The sequence below is a fragment of the Grus americana genome, chromosome 5, assembly GCF_028858705.1.
Source record: "Grus americana isolate bGruAme1 chromosome 5, bGruAme1.mat, whole genome shotgun sequence".
Taxonomy (NCBI): Eukaryota; Metazoa; Chordata; class Aves; order Gruiformes; family Gruidae; genus Grus; species Grus americana.
In genome coordinates this window covers 5,184,173-5,210,388 of record NC_072856.1, presented here as the reverse complement: position 1 = coordinate 5,210,388, position 26,216 = coordinate 5,184,173, and the positions used below count along the sequence as shown (strand labels likewise).

The 26,216-nt window shown below is 38.5% G+C and overlaps 1 protein-coding gene across 2 annotated transcripts in view; it reads right to left on the bottom strand.

The window, feature by feature from the left end:
- Positions 1 to 26,216, bottom strand: part of NELL1 (neural EGFL like 1) — a 291,418-nt gene that overhangs the window by 132,873 nt on the left and 132,329 nt on the right. For both annotated transcript variants that reach the window (XM_054827828.1, XM_054827829.1), the window contains exon 13: positions 15,861 to 15,986. In XM_054827828.1, the coding sequence (XP_054683803.1) occupies positions 15,861 to 15,986 (126 nt within the window). The remainder of the gene's footprint in view (positions 1 to 15,860; positions 15,987 to 26,216) is intronic.

Below are 26,216 nucleotides of genomic sequence, written 5' to 3'. Positions count from 1 at the left end.
ATTTTAGGACTATTATTGTTATCATTAAATACTCTCTGGCTGTTATTCTCCTTTAACTGTTGCTTCTAACAGATTGGTTTAAATCACATCAAGTTCACATAATCTAATTAGATTAGATATTTCATAATAACCTGACTGCCTTTCCAGATACAATTTTACTTTTATCATCTGTTAAGTAATCATATATTAGAGCTTAAAATGCAAGGACATTGAAAATAATGTATTGTGGCCACCTGAAATTATACCAACAAATAGCTTTTGAAGGATTTAAGCAGATAGCAGCAATTATCCTTCTCTTTGTGGAGCACAAAAGTGATAAAAAATATTATTCTTCCAAGATCACTATAATATTCATGTATCTACTTAACTTTCTTCCTTGGAAGGTCCCATTTGTTTTCTTTAATGAAATGAATAAAAAGATTTAAAAGATTATGATTACTCAGTACTTATGAGAAAATGAATAGTGGCTACGACAAAGGTATATAAAATGAGTCACACAGAATATAGAAAACTCTCTTACCCAATATTAATAAGAAAGGCTCTCTTCCTTGGTGAAATGAAAGGGGGAAAAAATCAGGATGGACGGAAACAGTCATTTTACAGAACAGGTCTAACTGATAAAAGACTTTAGACAGTATTGAGTTAAAGTCCAATAATATTCAAAATAGTAGCCCTTTAACATACATGAAGAGCATGAATAGTTTCGCTAGCTAGGATTTAATTATGAAACTATTGATTGTTATGGTTCAAGGCACAAACGATCATTAGATGGAGCCAAGGCAAGAGATTCCTTCTACAATATATTATAGTTGTAGGGAGGCCTACGTTTTGTCCGAGGCAACCAACTTTGCTGTCAGAGAATAAATACTAGGTCAACTGCAGGTCAAGATGCCAGGTTCGAATAAAAAGGCAATTAATTTTATCTGAAAAAAAGAAACAATCATGGATTTTAGACTGCTCCCTGAAGAGATCTCAGGTAGGAGGGTATCCGGGATTATTGTATACAACAACAGGCCTTCCAGGTTATACCGCTTTAATTATTTGTTCTTTGCGAGTTCAACTAACACAGAAGACCAAGTTTACACTCAGTTTGGTTGTGGGAAGGAGGAAGAGTGGGAAATTGGCCACCGTGCCTTCAGGTGAGGCTAGCTGAACCACTTCACGCAGCAGTATAGGACTACTCAAATTAATTACAGCAGGTGTCACGTGAGAGGAAGCTCTGAACATGCACTCCATACTTTTCTTCCCGCTGATTCTTAGCTAACATAGAAAGGGCAGGTGGTGCGGTTACCTATGAATCATGCAAATATAGACATCATTGAAGGCAATAGGATAGTGTGCACTTCAAAGATTAATTTGCATATTTTTTTTTATCAGGAGGCATTGAGTAAAAGGAATTTTCTGATTGCTTTGCATTAGAAAAGGCTAATGCGTTCAGTTGCACGATACAAAGATTTAACATACTCAATGAACAAAAATTATAATCTTTCATTTTAGGCAAAGCAAGCAATTGGGCAGAAATTATTAAATCTTTCATAACAGTGGAGAGGACTTTTAATCTTAGTTTCTGCAGTGCTGATCTTCAAGGTCTTCAAAAAAAAGTTTTGAGAAGCAAAGTAAGTTTGCCTGTGCAGGGTGCTGGACTAATTCAGTACTTCTACATCACTTTCAGGCAGCCCTGTGCCATACCAAATGGACAGTAGTTTGGGTTTATTCTTCCTATGGTACTTATTATGCCTTATCTTTACAATGTTTGTTTCTGAAATGTAACATCGTATTGAATTGTGAATAATCAGAGCACGAAAAAACTATCACAGGATCTGCAGACCACCATTGCTTACATGGCAAATCTCATTTCTGTAAAAATGCACATCTAATATTCGAAATTAATAACAGTAATAATAGTGAATAGAAATAAGGTGAGAAACACCACCTGTGTAGATTTCATAGGTGAAAAAAGGGACTCTAGCTTTATATTCCTAAGACTTAATTGAATAATATAAAAAAATGATTCTGAGACTATCACCCAAAGCGCCATCTTCAGAAGATATAAAAGAAAAGATAAGGTCAGAAGACCTTTCTCTGCACAGAATTATTGTGGTTGTAGAGCTGTCAACAAGGAGAAACACAAGCAGGATTCATTAAAGAAATCATTGGAAAAAGTCCTCCATGCTGGCAATTTACTTTTTTTTTTTTTTTTTAACATTGTAAGAGAGATGTGGCTTTTTTTTTTATAAGCAATGTCTCTTCAGAAAGTAGCTTACGCTCTTAACTTAAATCCATTTAGAGAAAAAAAAAGTCTGAGATATTAAAAGACTAAAAAAATAATAGCCAGAGGTCCAGCTGTTTACAGAGTTAATGCCCTCAATCACTACTTAAACTTGCTTAATTTCTATTCCCAGGTGGCACATAGAAAAGTTCATCAAAGCAGAGTCCAAAATATATATATATATTTATAGTATGGAGTCCTTCCAGAGATTTGCTGACAATCCATTACCCTCATTAACATTCACAAAGGGAAGGAACTTAAAATTTTGCAGCACATGCTTAATACTTTGCATGCTCAGATCCAGCTTGACAAGTTTTACTTTTGACTGGAAAGCCAACACATGCCTGCAGTAGCATCCAGTAGCAACCAGCAGCTCAGCACCTTGCAAAATCTTTCCAATAACTTCAGCAGTTCTTAAGACTTCTCCTGACATTTCTATAAGGCATATTTACATATTGATTTTATTTGTTTATTATACAAATCATGAACTGTTAAGACTTGCACCATGCTAATAAAGCGGGAACAACAGCTTTTCATTTTGGTAGTGGTTTATCCTTAAAACATCTGTTGCTGAAAAACCTATATAACTGGGATAATCTACAGCACGGGATTCAAAATTTATCTGTTGATGTCCTTCAAGAGCCGTCTGAATGTACTCATATGCCAAGCACAATAAGCACTTAACCATAATGCAGCATTAGTTTTATAGTTCCCTGTATTTTGCTCGTCTGTTTTGAGCTCAACATCTCAAGTTAACTGTATTAAGAACACTAAGCTTTCCATTGCAACAGAAATTTGGACAATAAACCCAGTTAACCCATTGAAATAACATAAGGAAATAATCTTTACGGAGTCCAGAAAAAATATCAGGTAAGGGCTTCATATTTCAAAAGAAGCATGAATTCATTTTGTCAGTGAATTAATTAGCCTCTTTTCTGCAGTGCAATAACAAAATCCACGTAGGGTAATAACTGCTCTTGGTCCCCGATCCAATTTATGGATCCTGACAGGCAGTCTAATGGCACAGATGATTTTTAATAAATCAACAATCTCAGAGCAACAAATCAAAAGCAGCAGCAACTTAAGAAACTTCAGAATCCAGTTTGACAGTAGACCTAAATAACCCTATATCATTTGATTTCTAGCAGCTATAAACCCAACCTCCAGATTTTGTGAATTTGTAGGTAACCTCACTTTTAGCAATCTCAGCATTGACTGTTACCTGACTATTTAGCCATGTAACCTTTTTTAGATGAAGCTACATTTAAGGAAAAAAAAAAAAAAATCACACACACACACAAAAGCCCCACCAACTCTCCCTGCTAATTTTCACAACTGAGTTTGTTCCAAGTCAAAAATGCTTATGTGACTATTTATTGACAAAACACATGCAAAAGGCTGGGTCCTTGAAAGAGAGGCCTGCATATATTACATCTAAGAAGAAATTCTCCAATCTCATTATAGCTTTTTGTTTCCAAATTCCTTTAAAGACAGTTACATTTCAAATTCCATCAATGCCTTGGATTAAGTCTTTTCAGCTGACTTTTTATACAACTACTTCAGTTTCTGTGCAATAAAGAAGCCTCTTGCTGTCTTTAAAAGTATAATCAATGATGTTCAGCTGTACATACTCAGTCACTCAAAACTGGTCGTGAGCTTTAGCAATCCAGATGGAACCAGGCTGCTCTGTTGCCCTTTAAAAACAGTCCTTTCTGTTTCTTCTGGAAGCATCAACCGTGAAAGACAGCATGTGTGTTTATATGTTTCACTCTGCCTGGTGCTCTAAGCAAACAATTCTGCAAGATCTGCCATTTCTATTACTGTCACACATTTCGCACCAGCTAGGAATTTTATTTAACTTTTTTTTTTCCATTTTCATCTGTAACTTATTTTAATAATTTAATAATTTTAATAATCCCAGTCAGTGGTTCAACAGCAGCAACAAGAAAAAATGCAAAGGAACCTACATCATCAGATGCCATACACATCTTACCTGAGCTTGCAACACTTAGAGACACCAGACCTGGGCAGAGAAGGGTCACTTGGACTGTGGATTTTGAATCTTCACTGATGAGCAGAATAAACCTAGTTTCCTAAGTGTGAAGCGGTCAAAAGATTGTAGTAAGTGATTTTGGCATGCCAGGCAGAGAAACGGGGAACTGAATGTGTTTTTGATACATCTGGCTGCCCTTGTTCCTAGAGAGGAAGGATTCACCCCCAGGCCTAAGACTAACCCCAAGCGAGGTGGGGCCGTGGTAGTAATGAAAGACATCGAGCCTACTGACATCCACACCACAGTGCCATGTTCCTCAAAAGGCACACTCTGGTCCAAGCTCAGACCAGAAATGTGATTTTCTCTGGAATTTCAGCACAGTCCCAGAAGCGTGAAGTTCCCTGCAGCGTTGCAGAAGATCTCGCATATCCCCTGAGCCTTCCAGCACCTCGGAAGCAGGTACGGCATGCTGCCGCTCACAGAGTGGGGCTCACATGGGGCTGCCAGTCAGCACACAGCTACCTGCTCCATCAGTTCACAGAAAGCCTGCAAGACATTTGCTTTGCAGTACTCTGCGCGTGCAAGCTCTTTTTCCCAATGGTGATAGAGTACTGATGATGCAATGAGGGCAAGGACTGATGGGGCCTATCCAAAAGGGAAGGATGTACAACGGTAGAACAAGATTAGATGGAGTCTACCTTCTTGCTTTTCCTCATTCTGTTAGGAAGTGCATCCAGACACTGCAAAGCCAGGCAAGATACCTATTTACCTTTTCTATTCATAAATCTCTTATAATTGATAATTTTGCATAATGCATCATAGGGTTTGTGGGACTCTTAAAAGCACGTGAAGAGTGAAGTAAAAGGACAGAGCATTTATTTAGCTTTGTACTAAGCACATACTACTAGTACATGCAAAAGAGACAACAGCATTTTGTGTTGTGGTGGAACGTGATTACATTTGGAATGTCTTTGTTTTATTGCAAAGCCACATTTATGGCCTCAATAAAATACAGGATGCAGTTCAGAACTGGACAGGCAACAAGGAATCTATCTGAAAGCAAAACTCCAAAGATGAGAGGGTTCCTTTGCCCCTTTGTGCACTGCATTTGTGCCTAAATATACACATTCTTAATTTTTTGTTTGAAGAAGAATTTGCATGTCAGATATTTCACAGAATACCGCTTTCAACATTTGTGCTATTTTTAAAGCAAAAAACCAACAACAAACGAGCAAGCAAATAACTAGCATAAAGGACAAACGTTGGTACACAGTTCAGCATTATGAAATCTTATATACATTAAGTTTTGGGAAATAGAACCCTCCATTATGAGAAGCACAAAGCAGACTAAACCAAATCCCTAGGATCCTGAAAACATGGAAACTCTTCTTCACCATAAATAAATAGGAAAAAAATATTTTACCCTTACAGGTCGTTAAGCTGTCTCTCGGTGGCCATGCTTATCCTTTGCTTGGCGGCCCTGTTTTCTGGCCCCTTCTGCTATCATCTGTCATAGCAGGAAAGGCTTCCCCAAAACACCTGATTATCTCAGTCTAGCAGCATTAACCGTATTTTCTAAAAAATGAAATTTATTTGTAAACTCTGAAGAGAAAAAAAAAACAAACAACAACTGAGCACATAAAAATAGCAATAGACTATTCTAATGGGAACACTATTAAAACTGGGTCACTCATTTGCCTAGCTCTGTCCCGCTTCTCTGAAAATGAAGAATAAGAGCTGTTTCTCAGAGAATCAGAAAAATCCCCAGTTTGAACAATTATTATACGCAATCATGTACCAAAATCAGAAGTTTCATACTAGGAGGCAAAAAGCCTACAGTAGAAAGCATGAAAATATTAATTACAAAGTGATAGATCAAAGCACCTCTCCCTCTCCCCCTCCCTGCGCTATTCCCAAAGGCTGCATTTCTTAAGGACCAAGCAAGTCTGCTTGCCAGCGGCAGCTCCTCTACACCCTTTAAAATTATTTCACAAACATTTCAGAAAGGCAACACTACCAGATTTATGCTTATTCACTGATGTTTACAAATCCAGAAATAAAGTATCCAGAAATTAATTATCCAAATTAATAAACTAGGATAGCTTGGTTATCAGACACACTAGCATTGACCTGCAAATATAACCCATGATATATCTTTATATTCTTGTTCATAGATGGTATATAAAGGTCCTCCAAAACCAGAATGAGACTACCCAAAAGGACAAACCTCAGTGCACACCTTCAGAGCAACAGAAACTCTGCCCTGTCCCCCAGCCCTTAAGGCACACACTTCTGCTGAAAAACAAAACCACTTTTGAGTTTTCTGGGAAGCTGCAGAACCAGCAAAGCAAGAGTTGGACCATCTACTACGCATGTCTAAACAGGGCTTAGACAAACCTCCAGCCACTTCAAACAAATAACAGATGCCCATCATTGAACCAGGGTCCTAAGTTCTTCTCACTATCAAAGATTGCTCAGAAGGTGATTCTTTGATCACTTGTATACAGTAATTGATAGTCAAGAATCAATAGTTGTTAATAAAATATTAGCTTTCAATCAATATGCACACTTCTATGAAATATTCGGCACAGGTATAAAAATGAGATCATTTCAAAGTAAGAAATATTAATATATTATTTTCTCAAGTATAAAATACACCTTTAGATTAAGAAAGGAAAAACCAAGGCCTGCAAAAGTCTTTGTCATACCTATTTCTCACTGTCAGAAAAGCCCATCAGACATAAGCACCATGAACTTTATGGAAAATTTTCTGTTGAACTGAACAAGCTTTATATAGTTCCTTCGTTTCAGAAATAAAGGCCTTACTCTGGAAATCTTAAACGCAAGCAGCAAATACAAAGACACAACGGCAAAGCAGCAAAGTGCCGCACATTTCACAGATACGCCACTTGTTCCTTAGCAGACTAGTCTCATCCACCATGACACGCTGCCTTTCAGGAGGAAATCCCCAAGTTACACACTTGTCAAATCCAAGTTAATATGCTGCAAGTTCCTGGCATCCCTGATCATTTCCACCATTCCTTAAATCAAAGCGGTAGGAATTCGGCAGTTGCGTGTTCCAAGGCGAATGGGCTCCCCTTCCTCTGCATGGGATTTCTTTGGAAGAAATGCGTATGTACGTCCTGTACACCGGACAGATTTTTGTCACAGCAGACTCCAGACACTACACACTGCAAGATACGCGCATGCATTTTGGAGGAGCATTTGAGCCTTTTTTCCTAATATTTCCCAACAGTAATGTGCTCATTATTATTGAAATCAGACAAGCCATATAACCCATTCAAGCACCAAAAGCAAACACGCTGTAGAGAGGCTGTATCTGGCCATTAGTCATCCATCTGACATGTCTTCTTTGCCTAGCTGAACGACGTATTTGGACAGAAAAAGAGGATGTAGCAGGGAAAACAGAGAATTCCTATCCAGCACGGTCAATGTTGTGCCTGGCTAACCAGCCTTTGGCAGCAGACATGAACGCAACCCACGACTCTGAGAATCGATATGGGAGGTTTAGGCCACACCCGTCTGTCTGACTTGCCGACCCCATCCACGCTGCGCCTCTTACCTGGGACCATTCTTTAGAGCATCTTTCTTGACGCACACCAAGAATCTTACAGCTGAATGCAAAAAAGATTTTTGGGAAATATCAAAAGTTTGGGGGCACAGGCCCAGAATTTTCTGCAGGGAAAACATCGAGTTAGGAAGAAAAACCCCTCAGAAGATTTTTGTACTGTCCAGTCATAAACCTAAAAATAGGCTTTTAGGTTACAGATGAGAAGAATAAAGCATATTAATTAAAAGATATTTTAAAATATTAAAAAGGACTGCAGATAGAAAGGTCAAAGCATTCTCCATATTCACTGAGAATATGACAAGAGATGATAGGCTTAAATTGTGGCAAGGGAGATTTAAGATGGACATTAAGCAAATCTTTCCAAATGGCTGAGTAAGTACTGGGGGGAGGTGGGAACCCTGGACAACAAAGGGGTATTAAGGAATTTCTCTCACTGAAGCTGTTTGGGTTTTTTTAAGAGCAGATAAGACAAAGGATGTTTCAGGGTCCATGGATCCTGCCTCGAAGAGGAGTGGTGAACCAGATGTCCTTCTCTAGGATTCAGTTACTTCCATGATTTAGTAGGAGAGTTCAATTCTGTGTTTGAAGAACAAAGAGGTTGTTACAAATGGTTTCTAGAAACAGAATACAACATGAGGGAATTTTTTGCTTGTTTGGACAGAGAAGATGACAAACTCTAGCTGTTAGAGCTCCAAAAAGATCAGAACCTGAGTGAATAAACTCTTTCCCAAAACCAAGTTACACTTGCATTACCACTTACTGTGGAAGCAGATGACTAAAACGAGAGCTTTTTCCTCCCAGCCACTGACATCAATCCTGCACCTGCTGCATGTTTTCAAGACAGCATGTTCCTACTAAGAAATTGGTGTTGTGGCTCTCATTCCATCTCTCACCTCATGGACTGTTTGTAGTAATTGATAGATTTAGGAAAGAAATCAAGAATTTGTGGGCCATAGAAATGGATTTAGTACTATCGTGTCAAGGAGAAATCCTGCCACAAGAGAGCTCAGGTGACAGGGAAAGGTTTGCCCTTGCTTGTTCTTTAGACAGACAGCTTCATTCATGGGTCTTGAATGAGTATTAAATCAATATTATTATTATTATTTTTAAACATGAGCTTAATGCTTAAGTTTATGCATAAGCATGAACATGCCCACACAAAACAATTTGAAATACTAAATTTTTGTGATAGCATGTACACCAGCACAAAAGGCTGCAGCTAAGAAATTGTGTAAAAATGCTAATTATGCCTAAGTCAAGAAATACAACTATCAGCATGATTTGCGGTCAGCCGTTTAATTAATTTTAGTATTAATAAAGTTACAGAAAATCAACGTGTCAAAAGGACTTGAAAGGATTACGAACTACTCTGGACAAATTAGCAACACTTCCATGCCTAGAGCACAGGAAAGCACAAAGATGTTTAATTAAACTATTTACCAGTGAGGAATTTAAATCACTATAAATACTACATTTTTAGTACATCTTTTCCTCAGACTGAAAGCACTTAGGAGCAAATAATATGCGGTTTCCCAGCGGCATTTTTTTTAAAGGAAGGAATGTAAAAAATGTTGCAGTTAAATCCAGTAAATGAAGGTGAAGTCAGGAACAAAAGAGTGTAACATGGCATTTAAAATTAGAGAACTGGGGAATAATTCAACTCCAAAGTAACAAAAGATGTTACAAAACTGCATGGAAAGAGGAAGAAGATTTATAACGTGGTTACTCAGGGCCCATGCACACTGTGCCTCAATGAACTGCTATTGTTTCTTGTGAAAATATCAATTCTTATAAAAATACACCTCACTGTTCACTGAACCCTTGTTGGTAATAAGTCTGTAGTTTTCCCATGTCTAATTTTTTCTGACTCTGTTTACTAGACCTTCCAATGCTGCTACTGTCTCAGCATGAATTTTTGCAAGATGCTCCACTTCTCTGTGCCTCAGCTTCTCCTTTTCCAAAACTGCAGTTAAATACTTATCAGCCTTCTAGGGATGCATTGAGAAGCTACCTTATCCATGTTAGTACAGCCTTCTCTGACAATACAAAAGAATCATTCTTTTTTAGTATTATTATAAACAGAGCTTCCCTATGGCAAGAGTGCAGTAGTTATCTCTCTATGGGACTTATCTAAAGCAAAATGAATGCGACTGAAAGCTTTCTATTGAGTTAATGGGTTTTGAGTCAAGACCTGCGTGAGAATCAGTCATCTGACGTGGAGTTGCTCCATTTTTGTTTTGCTGCATTGGCTCGATACTCTTCTAGTCTTCTGTTGACTCGTCCTGCAGAGCAAAGAAATGCTCTCTGATGCAGGCAATACCCACTGGTGCATAGATTACCTCCTGCTGAACTTGGCCAACAGCCCACTGAGGGACTTGAAACATGTTTCTGCATTTCAAGGCACCTGGAACTAAACAACATTTCCCTTCACAGTTCTGGGAACAGAGATGCTATTGACTGCAGTACAAACAAGAGAGTACTACTTTACACTAGGAGCTAAGTCCTGTCCTGCATTTAGCACCTGACACATAAGGATCTCCGGAAAGGAGAGACCAGCATAAGAGTATTTTGTGCCTGCTGAGTTAATACAATCATAGTGTCGTCCATTCAGGCTAGCTTAGGACCAAGTTCCAAATGCATTAGGGAATGCCCACGTGTTGCCCTGAAGATACAGTGCAGTGAGAAGACAAGCACACAAATCAAGATGCAGCTTGTAGAAGGACAACGGGCCGTCCTCAGTGTGTAGAGGACGGGGTAGACTCCAAAGCAGGCAATGCTTCAGAGAAGCGTATATCAATATATTAGTGCCAAGTACAATCGAAAGGGCCCACGTCTGCCTGAGGTCCTTATCCCCAGTCGTACCCATTGTGCTAAACATCTACTACCTAATCCATAAATAGTGACGCATAACTATGACCCCAACCCAATCAATAATTTTATAATGTTTCTTTAAAAATTATGTAGTGCTAGGCAAGATGCTCACTAATGATATCCTTTGGAACAGCAAGATCTAAAGAGGGCTCTTTCCCCAAAACTTACCTGAAAACTACTCCACCACAGACCTACCTTCACTGCTTACTGACCCAGACTAGCAGACACGTCTATCAATTCATCAGCTCTGGGCCATCGTGTGAACAGTGATAACATTTGTTTACTGACCTCTGTGAACATCCCAGACCCTGCACAGTACTTTGAAAGTTCAAGTGCGACACCAAAAATATTAATGTTTCTTTCCTGAATGTTAATTTAGTTCACTGAAAAGGAAAAGGTGGAAAAGAGGGTCAGTAGATTAGATTGCAGAAATAGGACTGTCTTTAAAAGAGTGACTGTATTTTCAATTGGCTGCCTAAAAGCTTCTATTCGGGTCTTTTTCAAACATACAGTGGTTCTAGATGAGAGGCCAGTAACCTGCCCTTTGAGATTGCCACTTCACCACTGTGAAACTTGCTGCATTATTAGTATTATTATGGGGTCAACTACACCACCTTGAACCTGACAGGTAAACTCCAGCAACAAAAATCTAAAGGCATCAATTTTAGTGATAGCAAACAATTTGAACAACATTTGTTCTAACCATAGCAGGAAATTTCTGCAGTTGAGTTGTCTTTCGCAGATAGGAGAGGGGAAGAAGGGAAGAGCAGGAGAAGGGGGCTGCTGGGTTTTTTCCATTGAAATTGAGATTTCTCAGAACTCTACGTTTTTCTGTGCTTTAGGCACAACTTTTCCAATAACATGCTGCAGAAGAGCTTGTTCTGAAAGGTGCATTAGGATCAAAACTGAATTTCTGGTTACTCCAGAAATCACATAGGATAGAAGTGAAGGGGCTTATGGGATAACCCGTCAAAATCATTAGGTTTTCTTACTTCCTCTTCTCCACCCACACTGTTAATCCAATTAGCATATAAACTACAGACTAACATTTAAATTCCAAGACTTCTTCTAAACAATATATTTCTACATAACATCAATTTTTTCCGCAGAACTAAAATACTGAATGATGTACTTTGAAAATACTTCCTGTTTCTGTGGTAGATAAGGGTTTGCTTTTTGCAAGTAACATATAATTATTTTAGTGACTCATTGCTTAGAGAAGCCAAAAGGTAAAAGTAGTTCTGTGAAATTCCACAAAATGAGGACCGGAAAAGGGTTGAAAGCACAGTCCAGTGTTCAAACTTCATTCAGAACTGCACAACTCACTGTAAAATCCAGAGATGAATTCCTTTCACGGAGGAACAACATCTGTCAGCATAACCGGGTGCATAAAGAGGAGGATGTTTGCATCTAGGTCGCACCACGTTTTGGCAAAAGGTGCTGCTGACACATGTCGGGTGGCCAGATAACTCTCCGTACTATTTCTTGAATAGATGTCCCCCAGGGTAAAATGAGCCAAGCCACTCTCAAATTCAAAGGAAGTTTCTTCATTTTGCAAAGGGGCCATGAGTAATGCATGCAAATAGAGGAACAAAAATCTCTTGGCACTCTCATTTGTAAAGGTCTTTTTTTAAGCTTTAGTACATAATTAGGGAATATTTGTAGGAAATAAAAAAAAAATTAAAACCCCAAAATAGAGCATTCAAGTCCAGTAGTGCCTGCACAAAATGAGACAACTTATTCTTTGAATGACTGGAGGATTTTAGGAAGTTTTCAGTGTCCCATGCAGCCCCAAGGAAAACATTGCAAAATGAGGGATATTTTTTAAAGTAGTTATCATAGATGTTAAAGGCCTGGAATCATTATCGTGATCATCGTGATTGTCTTCACAGAAAATGCCCGGTACAATGCAAAAACAGATGAGACCCACCTACACTGTTTCCTCTTCATATCAGAATGATATATCTAGTTATTACAGATAACTTATAGCCTATTAAGATGAAACAGCATTTGTTTACTTGATTGAATGGCAGTGGGACATAGAAACTATATATTGTAGTTTCAAACTACAGAAAATCGTATACATGCATTTTCGAAATCATACCAGAGAACAGATGCAGCCCATCAAAAATAAAATTATGGTATTTTTATTATGTAATTTATAATGCTTCAAAAATGCTTCATTAAACTAAATAAAGCACTTTTGAAGCAAACTCATACCAAACTGGTATGTTAGAAGAAAGCAACCCAAGAGAACTTATTTTTCAACAAGCAAGCAGGGTAAAAACCTGTGGAAGTCAATAAAATGCTTTAAATCAGTAGATTCCAGTAAATGAGAGCATCTGGAGCAGCAACTCTTGCTGCCATTTTCAGAATGGGCAAGACTGTGATTTACCTGAGAACAGATAAACAACCTGTCAGTGTCACAGGAAGAGACTGAAAGAAGCTTCCTATTCAAGGGTAACTTTCCTTAATAAAACTGCCTTTCACTCAACAACTTAATTAACATTCAGAGTTCAAAGCTCTAGGACTAGGTGAGAAGAAAAACACTAATGTACCTTCCTTGGCAAATGTAGGTTAAAGCTATTGCTAGGCTGACTAAACTGTTGCAAAATACCATGGGATGAACCTCAACGCACCAGGCTTATGCGAGACCGAATATTGATTATTTATTAAAATAGCCACTAAATTTTAAATCATAGTGCAGAATTTAATATAATTGTAGACTTCATCCAGAATATTATTTCAGTCACTCTGTCTCTGTGACTGCATTTTCTATGCAATTAGCACAGCTTCCACCACAGGAGCTTCTTACTGATAACCACGGGAAGTTTCTACTCCACAGTTCTCATGATCAGAAATGGGAAATACTATTCAAAATTTTTTTTAGGAAACAGTTTCATCGCCACCAAAACAGTGCAAATTAGTTTAATCTGAGAAAGACGCAGGGTTATAAAAAACACACTGGAAGCTGCATATTTAAAATTCAGCACTATCCAAATGAATTTAGTTTTGCTCAATTCAAATTGACTTAGCACGTCAATATTCACTTCATTTCTTTTTATAAAGGTAAACCCCTCAATATCAAATTGAAATATTTCATTTGGCTTAAAAATTGTTTCTGACTTAGAGCTTCCACATATCACCTTTTGAAAGCCACCAGAGCGCCAGGGCCGGCCACCAAGGCCACCAAGCACAGGCCTGCCCAGTAACACACAGCATCTGCTCCACAGCAGATGACAACTTTGTACCTCGATGAATTAGACTTCCTGAACCATGATATCTCCTGCTTTATAGAATAACTCTGCTTTTAGCTTAACAGTATAGAAAACGCATGCAATGCTGTGCGCATGCCTTAAGCACTTTATATTTGAAACTTGTTAACCCTTATCTTGAACCCATTAGAGCCTGACCTCACATACCCAAAATTCAGTTGTAATCAGAACACCAACCCATCTCAGGCTTTCAGATTTGTCCCCAAATGTATAGTTCAATACCAAAATAATTTCTTATTTATTTTGTGTGATTAAAGAGGAATACATTTTTAAAAATGAGTAATAGCTACGAGCTATTTTGCTTGTGCCTGCTATACATTGGTGCCAGCATGAGGGGGAACTAGTTAAGTATTTGCGGGCTGATTTTTTTATTATTATTATTTTTATTTTTTTAAGATTCATGAGAGGAAAAGTCTGTATTAGCATAATGCAAGACACAAAAATGGGATCAGTGCTTCTATTGCACAATACTTATTTTAAATACATTTATTATTATAACATACTATTATTTCTAGATACATCAGGCAAGGAACCGAGTTTCTCCTCATCTATGTTACATACTTGCTGTGCTTTTTAACTGTGGTGTCTAAAAGGAAGTCATTTTAGCAGGATAATAAAGCTCCAAGAAATTGTTATCTCATTCTATTATTTTGTTATTATACCTGTTCTGGAATTTTTTTTTTTGTGTGTGTGTGTGTGTGTGTATGCACTTTAAATGAATGTTCACCCATTACTGTCAAGCAACTTGTCTTAATACTTCACACTTTTTCTGTAAATCACAAATACCCTGCTTTCTAAACCATTTGCATGCTTAATGGTAGTGCCTTTCTGGAATGAAAGGAGCATTAGGAAATCAGTAGTGCATATACGGAAAGCAAGTGTCAGAATATCAAAAACACCTTCCCCATCACTGTAAAGGCCGCTACCTCACCCAGCACACTCATTTAGAACAAGATTTAAGGTCTGAAACTTTTCTGACATGGCAGATTGTACAAGATAAGAAAACCTCTAAAGTTTACTCAAAAGGCACAGATTATACAGAAATAATGACATTCTGGGCAAAATAAAAATCAGTTTCCTGACTGCTATTTAGTATTGGCCTCTCTCAAGAGGTGGGCAGGACTTTCCTACAGTTTTTGTAAACTACATAATCTCAGCCACATGACATCCTGTCGTCATGAAAGTCAGCATTTCCTATGACCTTCCCTAAGGATAACATGTGCATTACAACATAATTATTCCGGACTGGAAATCATTCTTATATTGAATACTCCTGTGCCATCTTTCCACTTGAGAAAATAGCTCACCCAACACAATTCTAAACATGGTATTGTGTCAAGCTGACTTATTTCCATTTTAATAAGTCTGCCTGATAGTTTCCTCCTTTGCCAGACAGGTGCACCATCAAAATAATCCTGAGATCAGCCTTCCTGGACGGTTCTGACTGAAAGATGTTATCCAGATAGGTATCGCTGGACCGCCCGTTTCAGCAGCTTCTCACATGTTTTCCAGAGATTGCCTGGGACAGTTCCTTAAAAATCTCTAGATGGAAATGAGACCTACCTACTTTCCGCTAAGACTTTTTAGCGTGCATTTTGCTGACAGGTATTAAAAAAGAATCACTGGATTTATTGTGTAATGCTATCGCACTTCTTCTTCTTTCTAAATAACACGTGTCATAGTCCTGGAGACTATGAGGAAAGGTACCTCATACCGCATTTACCTATCTCGCTTGTGCCAAAGTTTTATGCCAGCAGAGGGCCAGCTACTGTGTGGCATTTGGCATAGGGACTAATGAGAAGCTACTACACACAACACAAAGAGTATAACACTACTACTGCTGTATACCTAAGAGCTCACCTGTACAGGAGAAATCATCCACACGGACGTATCCCATGACACAGTCACAACGATAGGATCCAGGCAAGTTAACGCACACAGTATTGGCATGACAATAATGCATCTTGGCAGCGCACTCATCAATATCTGCAGGGAAGAACCACCAAGGAAAGTTACAGTCAGGCTTCGTAAAATGACTAGTATAACACAATATTAGGATAAGAGAAAATAAATTCCATTTACAACTCCAAAGGTAATCTGGTTTAACTCTGTCATTAAAGAACACGGCAAATTTAGTAGAAAAGTATTCCTTAAAATATAGCTAAAATTCCTGTATCATAGCATCATGGGTTCCTTCCACCGTTCTTCATGAAATCCTAAGTTGTTTTTTTTTTTACTCTGGAAAAGTAACATGTACATTTGGGGTTTTTTCAACAACAATGTTAAAAGACAAAAACTCATGGAGAGTTTTCAAACACACAAAATAGCGTATGCAACACTGCAAATCCTGAGTCATCAGTAAATAAAGCATGAAGGCGTAACAACTCTGGACAGCATGATATCAGTTGCAGTGCTGGATAGATATGGCATGGCAATGTTTGTCAGGGCAACGTAGCAGATTCAACTGCTGAGTTGATCAGGGAGAATTCCAGCCCTCCAGATTCACCCAAGTGCTCTGACAGTGCCCTGCCCCTGAAACACGCTTCTGCTGCAGGCGTTACTGAACAGCACGCTCTGCCACTTCCACATCCCTCACAAGCAGAAGATTGAGGCAGTCACCTAAGCCCATTTTAAGCCTGCCAGTGGAAAAGAAAAAAAAAAAGATGACTATGGAACAGTAGAAACTTGACCCCATATCTCAGTTTGCTTGAGCAATCTCTACTGCTGCTGCAAATCCAAAATTCAAAACTGTTTTCACAATAGTGAATCAAACCTATCATTTACTTGCCTGTTTAAATATCCCAAAGCTCTATGATATTGTGAAGGGTAAAACCTTCCCCCTTCCTTCCCCACAAAACCAGACATTATACCGAAGAATTCTCTTTATTTTTTTCTCAGCAGGATAGATTTTCCGCTTAGTAGCACAGATTTTACATAAAGTAATTCATGGTTTTCAAAAGATTAATTCTAGTGTTACATATGTCCACACAAAGAAAGATGAATCAGACTCATTTTTTCCCTCTATTACTTCCTCCTTGTTATTGATTGCTCACACTCAGGAAGGGTATTAATTGACAGCACAGCTGAAGAACTTCCTCAAGCCAGTGGGGTACAGATGAGGAGCTGGTCACCCCACAGCGCGGTCTCCTACCACATCCCTCTGCACAGCCACCCGTAGCGACCAAGCGACAGTCTCCCATCTCCCTCACCACACGGTGCCTACGGAGACACAATGGAAATGCTATGAGGGGTTACTACCATAACAGCAGGATTTAACCCCGGAAGGTGGGGGAGTTTAACTGTGCGCATACTGAGTCGTCGGTTGCCTAAATTCAGGTATCCTGTTTAACCTCCCTAAACCGAAGAAGCTGCAGTTGAGAAACACCCACACTTTCCAGTCTCTACAAATGAAACACATGCCAGCTGTACTCACACTTTCTATACTACAGACATCTGTCCAGTAGGAACAACCAGCTAAATGACTTCGTGTTGGCCACCAAACAGCTGTCAGCTGGCAGTGATTTCTGACTGCTGCCAACTTGGGCTGAATTAGAAATGATGGCCCAGAGACAAAAGACTTTGTATCCCACTGCAAAAACACCTTGAACTATCTCATTCCCGCATTTCTGTTGTTTCTGTTGCAGTGGCACTTGATGAAATGAATTTTAAAAAGTTGGGAGCATCAATATATGGAAGATAAAAGCCAAGAAAAATCCTCCCACATATCTTGTTATCACACCACTGAGTGCTAGAGCCACTTGGGAAACACTCAGGTGTTGACGTGTGTTCACACTGTTCTGCTTGCAGCCTCTTTTTAATAGGCTTTTGGAGCATAGCTTTGAGGAGTTTTGTTCTTGCATATCTAATAATTTTCTAGCATAAAAGGGAAAGGAACGAAAAGATGTCTGAAAAGAAAGCGAGAATGTCAAAACAGCAACCAATCCGCCTGAAAATTAACCTTATGCGTTACCCTGTATCTCCAGCTTCCTCACTGAATTCACTGGACAACTCTCCTCCTCTGTCTTCCCCCAAAGGGAAGTGAGAGGATTAAAAGTCTCAAAGGTGAAGATATTTGAACTTTGATTCATTGCAAGCAAGGCCCACATTACAGTAACACAAAATATGAGAATACTCAGAGAAAGAAAATTCACAACCTATATGAAAATATCACTGTGGGAGAATTTCTCAGAAGGAGACTAAGGACTTCAAGTGATGACTTGACTATAAATAGGGAAATTGAGAGAAACTGACACTGAGTGGCTGCAGAAGTCCTTGAGTACAGGAAGAAAAAGACTGGGCCTAACAAAGGAAGCAGAAGGAACAAAAGATCCCTCTCTTCAAACTTTGCTCATTCATTTAACTCTCTTCTCAGTCTGTCTTAGTGCATTCTCCATAAAACCTTTCAGTATTTCACATTTTCTTTTCCTTTTGCAGTATTAGCCTTCTACTAATACACACATTTCCTTTACAGAGAATAATATTGAGAGGTCAAAACTGGCAATCGTATTTTCTTATTAAAGCCTGTAGGGCAATGCTAAAGCTGTTGTTCCAGACCACAATTCTACAAATTCTTGTAAAAGGTTAGGTATTCATCACAAAAAGGTTTGGGTTTTTACTTAATATTGTTAGAGTAAAATCCATAAAGCACACAGTAGTATATATCAGCTCAGTTGGAATGGAACTCAAATTGTGATTCATGCGTATAGATTGCTTGTCGCATTTGAAATATTAGAGCTCATCTTCTAGTGGTCTTTTGAGGTGATAAAAATACATGATTTATGTTTCTCTCTCCACTGGTGAAGTAGTTTGTTTTTCTTTTAAAAAGGTATACTTATGGTCTTTAAAATGAGACTTGACACAGCATAATGATCATTCACGTATCACCAGCTTCCATCTACATAAGCTAGCTCTTTGCAACAATAAAGCCATTTGGGCTTCAGCTTTTCAGAAAGGACCATTACGTTAGGAGGGCTATTCTGCTCGGTTCAAGTGTTTCCTTAACAGCTAGTAAAATAGGGTTCCTTGCCTATACAGAGCTCTCTTTACCGCAGTACTCACCTACCCTATAGCTAATCAGTTAACACCATTACTCCTCACATTTCTAAATAGTTTTCATAAGCTTATAGGGAAATATACACTTATTATATCTTTTATTATTTGTGCCAGTGCACTCAGCAATGCTATGAGTACGCTGGGACAAAACACAAGAAAAGTATCTCAGCAGATCTACCTGCTTAGCACCTGACATGCTTTTTGCTGCACAGCAGGCACTCATCATCTCATGTCAACCAACCAAGCAAAACAAGATGGGATGGAAAGACAATACAAATGGTGTTCAACCCACGACCAGTATAAGAGGTCCTCTCATCTGCAACTGTACTTTACAAACCACTTAAGTCTTTTCATGCCTGACTTGGAATCCTATTGCTAAATACTGCTAATATTTAACAATGACAATGAGACACCAAATCCCAACTAGAACATCTTTTTACTGTTTGTCCCCTCCAACAAGTTACATCAAACCAAATTAATCTCTGCTGTAAAGAGGGCACGGTTCTTGTTAATGGCAATGGGAGTTTTGTCCATACACCCAAAAGGTGAAATGGACCTACTATTTTTTTATACCATTAGTCCTGTAATAACCACAAGTGAACAATCTTGAAATAAAGCGCACACTGCCTCTGGAATTGCAGACCACGGCTTGCATGCATTTAATAATAAACCATTTGGACATTAGCAGAATCATCACCTGGTTTTGGGGGCTTCATAGTTTAACTACTGGAAGACAATAACATTGAAATCAAAACAAAACGAAACAAACTACGAAGTGTTCCAGAGCACCAACAGATGATGTATTTGGAAATCTGCTAAGTATCAGAAGCAATTACTCCATTTGCAACTATTTCCCAATTACTCACTTTCTGGTTGGGGAGTATATTTTCCCAAACTCAATTCTAATTTTCAAGCACTCAGTAAGGAAGCAAAGACAGAAAATCAAAGACGGGAAAAAAAGACAGCTTTGCAGAAGGCTCTGATCTCTAATTCATGACTCCCAACTAGAAAACATTATTAATGGGGGGGAGGGGAGGAATGTGTGTGTGAATTCCCCTCCCCTCTTTTTATTCAAGTTAATACCATGCCTTGACTTGAACTGTATTAACCCTGCTCTAACTAACCTGGATTTTTAAAAATGCAAAATCAACCTGTGTTCTTATTTAAATAATATCAGTTCTTAAAATATGTTCACAAGCTGATGGAATCATATAAACAAAGTTTCCAAAACTGCGGAGCATAAGAGAGGTCCTAAAATTTCAGTCACCCTGTGCTTATGCGAAAATGAACACATGCTATTTTCACTCCACTGACTTAGCAGCTTCTTGTTCATTATATTTATTTTTTGTTCCTCAAATTCTCCCTGATTCTGTCCTCTCCTGCTCTTATCTCCTTTCCACTGCCAGACTCACTTGTCTTCAGCTCTGCTTACCTTATTTTTTTTTTAATTTTTTTTTTACCCTCCCACTGCCTGTCTTCTTTCGCGTAAGTCTAACATACCCCGTACCTGGTTTTTACTTTTAGCATAGGGTTGGCTTCTCAAATTGTGCAACACAACCCGCAGGGAGCCATAAAGCATTAGACAGCAGCAGTCAGCAGTTCCCTGGGAGCTGGCAGCAGCTCAGCTTCCCCCAGTTGCCCGAGTTAAGAAAAGACTAATTATTGGCTGCAAATGTTTAGGCTACCCTCAAAACTGTTTACCAGCTTGGACTCCTTGATAGCAATTCATCTCCTCCAAGGCAGGACAACAGTGCAAACACAGCCAGACCCTCGCCGTTCCTCTGACATGGAGGGACGGAGCTGCAGCCCAGTCAGAGGCAGGGAAAAAGCCCAAAACAAAAGCAGATAAGCCAAAGGAAAAATTCCCTTTCTATAAGGCTTAGAAACATTACCCTAATGTCGTTAAGCAACCAAATAAGTAAAAATGCCTTCATAAATTAAGGCTGGTGTAGAATCACCTGGGAATCCCTAAGCAATAAAATAACTATCAATATAATAACATCAGGAAGTACTATCACTTTGACTTTTAGAGCGTCATTAAAATGGTGCAGCCTCTTCCTCTGGGCACAGCGTAAAAGTGTTTTACATTGATATACCTAACTTTACGATCAGGACAAGAGTATCAATATTCCAAATCTGCTTTCTATCAAGTTAACTGCTCCTCTAGGGATGGCAACTGTATAACTATCAGGTTAAACAAACAAGCAAATAAATAAATATTTTAAAACACAGTCATATACAAATCACAGTTGAAGAGTCATACTTTCCAGTGCAGACCAGCCCTGAACTAATGTAACATTCCTGAGAAGGACAAAAATAAAACCTCAAATGAAGTTACCTTCCTCCTCTTTATTTCAAGATTGTTAAGTTTAAATTTTACCAAACACACTTAGGAAAGCAACTGGCCATTCTCAAACAAAGTTTACAACATTAGCACTCCTTTGCTACCTATTTCTCAGCTACATTATGAACAGTCCACCCAGCAGTCACAAAGGAGAGTGGTTGCTTCCTAAAATCCTCTCTGGTGAAATTCAGCCTTAGACATTAAAACATTGCCTAGGTACAAGATGAGCTCCCCTTCTGCATCCTTGGCAATGCTTACAGTAATACACAAATCATTAGTCTCTTTAGGTTAGGATTTTTTTGCCTTAAAAAATGAAAATAAAAAAATAAAACTTTCCATAACCTGTGTCTCCAATGAGCTGACCAACTCTTTGGAGCCAGGATATTTCAGCTACAGTCATTTTGGTCACCGTTCCTCAAAATATCACAATCCTATCATGAAAGACAGCACCAGACTCCGTAAAGCTTGCTGTCCAGACTATCCAGTGTCCCTCTAAGTGAGATAATGTTCCTTTTATTATTCTACTAAACTCTGCTCCTCTCTAAGGAAAACTGAAAATGTGCAGTTCCGTTCTCCCTTGTGCTTTCCATCATTACGCTGGCAATTTACGATGCATTATTAAATGTCTGTGTGGTTGGTTTGGGGGGACCGTCCCCAAGGAGCCTTGAGATCTCTTAGGATAAAACCAGTTTATTTAAATTGCACTTTTCATAAAAGATCATTTAAATCAGTTAGAAAGCTGCCACTGACCCTTTAACATTAAAGAAATTGCAAGTAATGTGGTGGTGTTTTTAACAGAAAGGAGCTGTTTTCTTAACCCTAAGTGAATGACTACATTCATTTGATAAATACATTAATAGAAAATGTTCACAGACTTATAAATATTACTCTTTTTAAAATGTTTGCAGCTATAGCTCTTAGGGATGGTTGATAACTTATTCATAAGGTATCTCTGACAGTTGCAAATAAGTTATTTTAAAAAATACGCAGCCAGAATTCATATATGATAATGCAGCTTAGAGAACACAGATTAAAAATAATCACAAAAAGCAGAATGAAACATTTGGGGGAACAGGTTTTGGCTAACGGCAGCAGCTCAGTCATTTGCTCAAATATGCCAAAGCAACTAGCAAAAACAAGTCAAGATTCTTCTTGTATAATAGCAGCCGCTACGATGTTTAGAACTTAACTGAAGTTAAGAAAGATTGCTTTATCCAGGATTATTCAAGCCTTTTAATTTTTTCTTTCTAATTATTCTTTGAAAATATACTGATGTTTGTATTTAGAATGCACAGCAGCAGAACAGGCTACTAACTGGTATGCCTGAGTGGGTGTAAAGACTTTTCTTTAAAGATTCTGCTTAATTTGCTCTTCCACTAAGTGGCTTATGAGAGGCTACGGAATGAGCAAGCTACTTCTTAGTTTCAGAGTCTGTCTGGCCGGCAGGATTCAGAACTTCTACCCAAGCCAGGGCCTCCGTCCCTTCTCTCCAGCTACTCTCTAGCCTTTTGGACTCAATCAAAGCAGTGTCTCTGAGGCCACTATGCTATAAGGAATTCATGGGTTCTGAAGAACATTCGTTATGTCTTCTCACGGGCATTATGGCAGAAAGGCTCTTCATCACCCCCAGGTATTTTAGCGTACTCAGGAATACCAGCAAGAATACCAGTACTTCAAGAAAGAATTCTATATTTCAGGGAAATGACCTTGTGGATATCAGAAAAAATCCAAAGAACACGTATGCCCTCTTGAGCTGTACTAAGCACTCTGAAGAGTCAACAGTAAGATGCAACTGCTGCTGATTATAATGAGACCAGTTCAACTAAAATGGAGTTAATCCCAAACAAACTGGTGCTGGCCCTACAGGAGCTGCTGGCTCTCAGAACTTTGCAAGAGCAAGCCTGCAACAGGAGTTATTGTCCACTCTTTGATTGAGAGTACACAGGGGATTTCACGGGTTACTGTCACGGGAACTATCACTGTATCCCTCGAGAGCAGGACTACATAATGAACCAGCAGTGATCTGTGCTATCTCTAGCTATAGTCACAGTAATATTCTTGATGATATTGCCAAGGACACTGCAATAGGTAAGAGTTAAATTCAGAGAAAGATAAAAGACAAACTCAGAAAAAGAATGCAATTCAAATATGATGCCTTTTGAAATCTTCTCTTATAAAAATGTGAAATTAGAAATAAGCCCATGTAGCTGTAAGTCCCACGATGGCGTTAGCATGTTCTTTCATATTAGTTTTGTCTTAAAAACAGCTAAAAAACTGTTTTATTTTTTTAAAAAATAATAAAGTTTTTGAAAGTTTAAAAACTTTTTTATTATTTTTTTAGAGATGGTGTGTTCAATAGTTGACATTATAAACTCTTTCATCTATCACTTATTCAAAGTTAGGAAATAATCACACTTGTAAATGCTACCTTTCTCAGAACACAAGTTTTCTTAAAGCTTCACTCCAAATGTTACTTCTGGAATAAATAAAAAGTCCTACAGATGTGATAAGTAAAATGTTGGGCTACCCAAAGTTCAACCTTGTAAATGTAATAAATGCCTGCATGGGTATAGCAACATGTATCCCAGTAAAGAAAATATTGCTTAACTTCACCACAGTAATCACGTTTGGCAGTTCATCAGAAATGAAACAGTACACAAAACATGAAAAGTCACTGGCTCTTTCCATCTTGCAGTAAGGCAACAGACAGTGAAAAAATAATGACATTCCTCCCTAGGCATCCTGTATATCTCTCCCTAAAGCAGGAGACGCTTTGGGAATCTCCTAGTGTTGAGGAGATGATGGTGAAAAAACAAGGCTCGTGGGACAAATTCTTGCCACCAAGGATGATTTGATAAGCCAAACTGTAAGCTGTGAGCTATACTGTCACAGTCTGTCAGCACAGCACATCTCCGAGCTTTAAAGTTTGGAATTAGCAATTTGACACTGCTCTCCATTCCTTCCTTGCTAAAGCCCAGAGTATGACGACAAGGGTCTGATCTGCACCATGCTCCTCCAATGAATCCGTACAGAGCAACAAAAATGTGAATATCTGTATAGTCTATTCCCCAACATAAACGGTGCTCATCAGTGCAATACAATTTGCCCCTCTGTGTCCCAGAGGGAGTTAACCACTTTCCCGTGGCTAGAACCCATGACAGAAACTTCAACAAATTACTACAGGGACAGGAGTAGGAAGAGTTATATATAATAAATCTAACTGGACTACTCTCCCTTAGTATTTAGTACCACTCTTTCACCCATTTTTCTTCTTCAAAGGCTCTTAATGCACGAGAATTCATTCTAAATCTAACTACTTCATGCTTGGCTGTAAGAGTTACCATTACATAAGTCTACGTCAAATGAAAGGTTATGCTACTACTGCTCCCAAATATGTTATAGCTCATTACAAAACAAAGCTATATAAACACCTCATTCTTACAAAAATAGCTCTGTTCCCTAGAAAGATTGCCTCTAGTTTACTGATTACATAAACGTACTCCCAAAGCCCTGCTCGCTTTGGCTTTGATTTCACTTATGAAAGAAACTCCTTTTGGATCTCAGTAAGCACTGATGAAATAAATACTGCTGTCGGAAAAGGAACGTCAGATTTCTGTAATAGATTCACCTCCTCATTCATCGTTAGTTTTTAATGTTTTTAAACATTCTTAGAGGTACCAGTGGATGCTTACATGGGGGCAAGAGGGGAAGAGAAGAGGTGAGGGGAGCGTTGTATTTCTCTAATCTTCCATTCACCTACATTAGCCAAGCAATATGTTACATTGAAATAACTATATCCATTTTCATTCAGCTAATACCTTACCTTTTCAATCCCTTCTATCTGATTTTACTAATGGCTGAGGGTGAACAATGGATTACTGTATCAAAATGAACACTTCTTTCTTCATACCACTATACTGAGAGCAATTACATTAAATACCTGGTTTCATCAGCACTTGCCTTATATCGTTGTCCACAATTTTTGCTTCACTGTTCTATTTTTATCCCTAATGCTCTTACCCAGTTTGTCGTCTTCTATCTATGTCCTGCGATATTGACTGGCTCACTCTTTCAAATCCACACAGATGCTATCTTCAAATGATAAATTGTAGAAGGCTACCCATATAATTGATCTAGAATCCCTGTGCCCACGGCAACCTTTTACTGTGGCATTTTGAAGGACATTGTATCTCTCTGAAAAATTAAATGCTGATGAAAACTATGCTTGGGGATTTTTTTTTTTTGGGGGGGATGCTGTCTTTACCATGTCTAAAAAGAACCCTATAGTCCCTGGAAGACTACTGGTCTTGCATTTTATAATGAGTTTTAATATATGCTGTTATAATAAATGAGATGTGATATGTTAGTAGCAAAAATAATACAAAATGAATACTGACCATTTTCACACTAAAATAATTTGTTCACTCGATGATCATTTGTGCAGTGCAAAGCAGCACACAATTAATGGAAAAATATTGTCCCATGTTGGTAAACACTCACTGTGCCCTATCTTCTGTATTCATGGCCTTCACAACACTATTTGCATTTTCCTAAATGTTCTCTGTTAACATTTTTCAACTATTCATTATTCATCTGTTTCCATCACATCTTGTTCCTCCAACCAACTCTGCTGAAAAATCCATGTGGAAACATTGAACTTAAAGTGGCAGACTCACAACCATCGCTAAGTCGGCAACTATGTCTCTTCAATGCCACACAAGCCAAACCAAGCGGTTTCACATGATAGACAATTTACTCATTTTATTTTCATGGGTCCAGACTATTCCCTGTTAATCAGGTCCACAGAGGATTAGAGACAA